Raw genomic sequence first — 6,883 nt, 5'->3', positions numbered from 1 at the left:
GTGCATTTTTACATAAGCGCATTCTGCATTCAAGGTTATTTATTTTTGGTAACAAGTGTATGAGTGTTCATTAGTCCCAACTTAAAATAAAGGTGGCCTTTTTCTTTAACGATTGAAGAAATGAATCAAATGGCAATGGCGGGTAATGCGAGACTTGCAAGTATTCTCGGGTTGGATTTAAAAAAAAAATATTTATACTAAAAACCTTACGATTTGGTTTTGGAAATGTCTCTGTTTTTTGCCGTTTTCGATACGTTATATCTATACGTCATACATAAATGATTATTTAAGTTAAATATACAGGAAAAAAATCATAATACATAAAATGTTGATTAATGAACTTTTTATTATTATTATAACTGTAAATAGTTTTCAAAATGAGTTTTAATAAAACAAAAATATCACATATGGTTTAGTTTCAAGAAGGTTGCAATGTTTCATATTGGACTATAGTTTCAGTCGACTACCTTGGCATGCATGTATACTGATATCATAATACATAAGAGTAATCAAGGGAACCCATGTTAAAGCGGTAATCAAAAGAATGCAATCCAGGGACAATGACCAGACATGGAAAACAGACATGCACAACAAAGAATACTAAAGTAACTAAAATCATATACACAAAGCAACAAAAGCAAATGAGCAACTCGGACTCCACTAAAAACTGGGAGCATGGACCAGGTGCACTGGTAGTGTAAGTGTCCTCTGCTTTTTCTTGAAACACAATTCATAGGTGGATATATATCAAAGAAGAGCACTAGCAAGCACATATGTGGATTTAAAAGACAATTTCAGTTTTCTTATATCTTTACTCTTCTATTCCAGTGCCAAAAAAAACCCAAGTAATTCGTACATTGAACAGCTTCTGTTATGAGTACCTCAATTACATTATTATAAAAATATGTAATTTGATTAATTATAGAAATAATAGACTCCTGTTGCAGATCAAATACAAACTAAGATGCATTTACGTTTTAATGCTCATTAAAAATTCTTATACTGTATTTGATATGAGTGTATGTACAGTAATGCTTATTAATTTTGACTACATCAATTTGCATTGGATAGCCATTTATAGTTACTAATCCAAACTCAAAGCTATGACGAATAATTACGCATCATAAGATATTTTATGTGTGTCTCTAGGAAAAATAGACGGTTTTAAACTCCTGGTATCGATTTCACAAAAAGTCCCAGCGTAAATTGGTCGTAAATGATAACATCAGAGTGCTATTTTAGGTAGTGACGTCATTACTTACGATCAACTTTAAACTTACGACTTTTTGTGAAATTGACGCCTGACAGGAAGAAACATAGGAGATGGGTTACTTCATAAAGATACTGGCGCTTTTCTGTTTATGTGCAACGTCATACTTTTTTCTACCTTAGAAATAGACATGCCGTATATCTTGTCATTCTCAGTCTGGTGTTCTTCATAAGCTGAATTTACGTATAAACTTGATGTCAAATTTGAAGAAATACTGCATTAATCAAAACTTCATGTTTTGTATTACTATATGTTTTACCAGGTCATCAGAAAAGGCATCAGAAAAGGTTGATGAACTTCGTTTTCTTTCAATTCCGTAATAAGTGCAATCGAAAATGTTGACAAGTAGGATGTACATACAGAGCTTAAACAATGTATTGCATGAACGAAATTTTGGCAAGCAAAATATAACCTGGCATTCATAGGACATCTGTCATGTGTACGACCAATGACGATATAGTTTCCTGAACATTATGAATGGGATGGGAAAAGGTCGGAAAACGTTTATAAATAGCCTAAAAAACATTAAGGAGTTTCCTTGCATTGTGCCTTATAAAACACAATGACTGCACGAATTGACGTTAGTTCGGATTAGGATGATGTTGAAACAACTATTCGTTGTTCTAATCGTTGTTGTGATAATTCACACTATACAAGGTAGGTTAATTTTCAATTTTATATCTTATAGTTTAGTTTGTTTCCTGAATCTAATGTTATACATACTAAGTTTAATTCATCTTACATATAGTATTTCCTAGTTTAGGATCTTTTGTTCAACACAATCTTAAGTTTTAAATATATTTTACTTATTTCATGTTTTCTGACGCGTCACAACAGGCTGTCGCCATGTCTATTTAAGAAAATATTACAATCATCACATGTCGTATATCAAAAGTCTCTCATTATTCTATATACATGAAATAATAACATTCATATTCTGCCATATCTCATTTCTGATAAATTTCACGAATTTATTTGTGATCCACTATTTTCAATTGCCCCATCCTTAGATCGAAATAATTTTTTTTTTTAATTTCGTTTAACCCAAATAAATTTGTTTGCAATACTTCCTGTAGTATGGTCGATTGCTTTCAATAAGTGTGTTGCCTCAAATATTTTGATTTTTAACCATTGCTATTAAAGACATCGATCAGATAACGAACATTATCATAGTATTATGTTGTTAGTGTTTACTTTTCTCTTTGATTTATTCATAGATATGTTTTTGATATTATTCTTAAACACTTACCCTACCGCTGCACCATGCTCCTACTTTTCAGTGGAGTCCGCGTTGCTCATTTACTTTTGTTACTTTATGTATTATGTTTTTTATTACATGTTATTTGTTGTGTTTGTCTGTTTTCATGTCTGGTCTTTTCCCCAGGATTACATTCTTTGATTTCCCCTACAATCTCGGTCCCCTTGATCACTCTTCCATGTCTTGTCTTTATCACTGGATTACATTCTTTTGATTTCCGCTAGAATATTAGTTCCCATGATTACTTTTTACCTTGACTACAATTCTACTTGAAACCAAAAAAGAGTTTTCTCTAGAATATAGCTTTTGTAGTAAACAAGCTTCGAATATTAAAACAGATACTTATGAACTGGTTTTGTATTCTATATTATTATTTTAGGGCATTACTATGACCGACATCATCATCCTAAACCATGTGAGTAAACTTTAGGTAATTTGAATAAAGCTCATCAATGGATAACTCTTTTCACATTACTATTTATAAAAAAAAAAAATAATAATAAAAAATAAAAAAATAAAGTACATATTTTTTTAGAATTGCGTTTAAAAATCGATTTGAATTATCGGTAAATATACTTTTTTAGTTTTATCAATTGTATATGTTCTTTAATAGTAGGTAATACTTATAATGTCGTTTCAAATATGTCAATATTAGAATAATGTTTTAGGTGTACCTAAAGTATTTGATCCGAAAGCCAAGATAACAATGAATGGAGCTATAAAATATATATTCAGCAGTATACGTCTGAATTTCCACGATGCGCAGGTATGCAACAACTTTTAGTTAAAAAAAAAAAAAAACAAAAAAAACCCAAAAAAAAACCAAAAAAAAAAACCAGACAATTTAATAGTTGTATTGGAAAGGGGAAATACTGAATAGAAAATAGGAAGTGATTTTTATTGAGACAGAGATTGGTGAGATAGTGTACAGGCCTTTGGGATGAGGGCGATTTATATTGAAATCATGAATGAAGAGATAGTGTAGGCATTTGAGAATATGGGGCTTTATACCGTTACGTGGAGTTGAATGGTAGTGTATAGGCTATTAGGAAAAGGGAGTTTAATACGAGGTTGGGATTTTAACGATAGTGTATAGGCAATTGGGATTAAGGGGATTTGTAGTGATATTGAAGGTGAAATGATAAGGTACAGGCAATTGGAAATAACAAAATTAATACTGAGATAATTAGAGGAAAGATAGTGTATAGGCACTTTGAAATAGGAGGAATTTACATTGTGATTATGACTGGAAAGATATTATACCTGATATTAAAAGAGAGGTTGGGTGTTGTGAGATAGTGTATAAGCAAGTGGGAATATTTTGATTTATAATGAGAATGGGAATGGATATATAGTGTAGAGGCAATTGGGATTTTTTAAAGTTATAGTGAGATTGGGAGGGGTAAGTTAGGTAAAAGGTAATTCGAAACAGAAGGATTTATAGTGTGATTTGGGGTGCTAAGTTAGAGTATAGGTAATTCGAAACAGAAAGATTTATAGTGAGATTGGGAGTGGTAAGTTAGAGTATAGGTGATTCGAAACAGAATGATTTATAGTGAGATTGGGTGTGGTAAGTTAGAGTATAGGTAATTCGAAACAGAAGGATTTATAGTGAGATTGGAGTGGGAAGACAATAAACATGGGACTAAGTAGTGAGATTCGAAATAGGCAATTGGGAATACTGGAATACGTGAGATTGAGAATGTATAAGCAATTGGAAATATTGACATTTATTGTGAAATTAGAAATGGGTAGATTATGTAAAGTAACCGGGAATTTTGGAACTGGTAGTGAGATTGGGATGGTAATTTAGAGTAAAGGCATTTAGAACAATAAGGATTTACAGTGTGACTGGGAGTGGAAAGATAATATACATGGAAATCAGTAGGGAGATAGGGAAAAGGCAATTGAGAATATTGAGATTTAAAGTGAAAGTTGGAATGAACAGATGGTTTAGAGGCATTGAAAATATTGGTATCCATATATGAAGTGAGATTGGAAGTGGAGAGAAAGTGTATACATATTAAGGGGAAATAAGGAAATAAGGGGAATTATTGTGAGATTGATAGAGGAAATATACGTATAGTCATTTAGAGAAAGGGTGATTTATGGTGAGTTTTGAGGTTAAGAGACAGGGCATTTGCACTTGGAATGATGAAATTATTCCTACTAAGATCGGGAGTAAAGAGATGGTATGTTAGCAATATGGAATGATTGATCATTACAGGGATATTAGGAGCTGAGAAATAACTTCATTCCGCTCTTTGAGTAACGTTTCCACATTTTCCCTTTCTTGTACAAATGTGTGACATTCTTTGTTCAATTATAGAATGCATGTGTGGCTGCATGTGGGAATCTTGTTTCGATCGACAACGCTGCAGAACAAAATTACATTAACACTCAACTAGCAACTCTCCCATCAAAGGGTAAGTGTTTAAAAATAGATAAGAAGGATAACAAGCTAGCAAACATTTGTAGTTTTTTTACACATTTCTTTTTAAAAAATACGCAAATTCTTTTGATTTTTCGAGAAACAATGATTTTGTCAGAAACATTTTAAGTAATACGTATTTTTATCATATGTATTTAACAATGATAGGACAAGGTTTATAAAACTTCTGATAATTCCAAATCATCTTCCAAACATACAGAGGACGATGTTTACAAACTGCTGGGATTTTTAATCGACAACATACTTGTCCAGTATGGTGGAAGTGTTATTCAACAAACGGTCGGCAATGGGAACAAATTGTGCTCCTTTACTTGCTGACCTATTCCTTCACTCTTACGAGGCTGACTTTATAGCTGATCTGACAAGAAAGAAAGACTATCGTTTGGGTACATCCTTCAATCTTAGTTTCCGCTATATAGATGACGTATTATATTTAAACAATCCTAATTTCGGGCATTTGATACATTGCATCTACCCAAAAGAACTTGGGATAAAGGATACTACATACACTACAGCCTCATATCTTGACAATTAGAAGTCGATGGTAAAGGAAAACTATTGACCAAACTTTACGACAAACGTGATGACTTTTCATTCAGAATTGTCAACTTTCCTTTCAACTGTGGCAACATCCCTTCAGCACCTGCGTATGGAGTGTTCATATCACAACTCATACGTTATGCCAGTGTTTGCCAAAACTACGCAGACAGGGTTATGTTGCTTCAAGATTGAAGTCATCACTACAGAATTTTATGGTCATCAACATGAACTCGTGGAAACCTCTAGAAAAACAGAGAACGCTTACCCTACCGGTGCACCTGGTCCATGCTCCCAGTTTTTAATGGTGTCTGAGTTGCTCATTTGCTTTGTTACTTTGTATGTATGATTTTACTTACTTTATATTCTTTGTTGTGTATATCTGTTTTCCATGTCTGGTCTTTGTCCCTGGATTACATTCTTTTGATTAATGCTATAACCGTGGTTCCCTTGATTACTCATTCATAAGTTTGATTTAAAAAATAATAATGAATAGTTATTTTTTTAATAACTATACCCTTATTTTTCCTGTTTATATAGATGCATGGTATATAGGCCTTCTTCGTGTTGGAGGAATTTGGATATGGTTGACAGGAGAAAGAATAACCTACCAAAATTGGATATTTGTATTCCCTCCTACTTTTGGTGATCCGTTTTGTGCTTTTCAGTCACCAACTAACAAATGGGTAGCCCACCTTAGACAAGATTGTATCAAAATTACTAATCGTTTTATTTGTGAAGTGAAATAAAAACAAAGGACCAGCATGGTGATAAAAGGACACTTCATTTTGTTATTAAAGTTTTATCAATAAAGTAATGTAACCAATGAAGGAGTATTTTGTTTTTGCACTGTATTATTTTTGACCTATAGATAGAATACAGGAGCTTCAAATAAAACAAAATATTTACATCCTCCATTTTCAGAATTTAATGGCTCCTTGTTCGCTTCTTGTTGTTTTAATATATACATATTGTTATTTCCATTTCGATATGATTTATACGTGTTGCAGGGAATATTGAAACAAAACACTTAAGATGTTAAGCTTCGAAAATAGATTGTTATTCAAGATGTTCCCAAACAAAAACCTACCGAAATAGGAAGCGAACACCATCATTTGCACGTTTTACCTGAGTATATCAAAGGAGCAACATTCTTGTATGCATATATTAAGTACAATGAAAGAATAAATAATCAATATTTAGTAATTTGATATGTCTAAAAAATACATTAGTCTTTATGGTGGTAAGGTAGCTGATACTTTTAAACTATTCCATATAGATATGTAGTACAAACTTAATGAAACAATGAAAAATAAACATCGTTAGCGTCGTACTATGACCTTTAACTTTAGATAGCTTTTTTTTC

The 6,883-nt window shown here is 32.3% G+C and overlaps 1 protein-coding gene across 1 annotated transcript; it reads left to right on the top strand.

Annotated features, from left to right (window-relative positions):
* The first annotated feature begins 1,807 nt into the window (after window positions 1-1,807).
* On the top strand, window positions 1,808-6,347 carry LOC148600731 (layilin-like). The gene is made up of 5 exons (XM_088556461.1): window positions 1,808-1,927; window positions 2,908-2,943; window positions 3,197-3,294; window positions 4,858-4,954; window positions 6,058-6,347. The coding sequence occupies exons 1-5, from the start codon at window positions 1,867-1,869 to the stop codon at window positions 6,264-6,266; spliced, it is 501 nt and encodes a 166-aa protein (XP_088412587.1). The 5' UTR covers window positions 1,808-1,866; the 3' UTR covers window positions 6,267-6,347.
* Window positions 6,348-6,883: the final 536 nt, after the last annotated feature.

Source organism: Perna viridis, chromosome 12, assembly GCF_037379345.1.
Source record: "Perna viridis isolate PV_CMFRI_1.1 ecotype Kerala chromosome 12, ASM3737934v1, whole genome shotgun sequence".
Lineage (NCBI taxonomy): Eukaryota > Metazoa > Mollusca > Bivalvia > Mytilida > Mytilidae > Perna > Perna viridis.
Note: the sequence above shows the minus strand (reverse complement) of the source record. Positions and strands in the feature narration are given on the sequence as shown.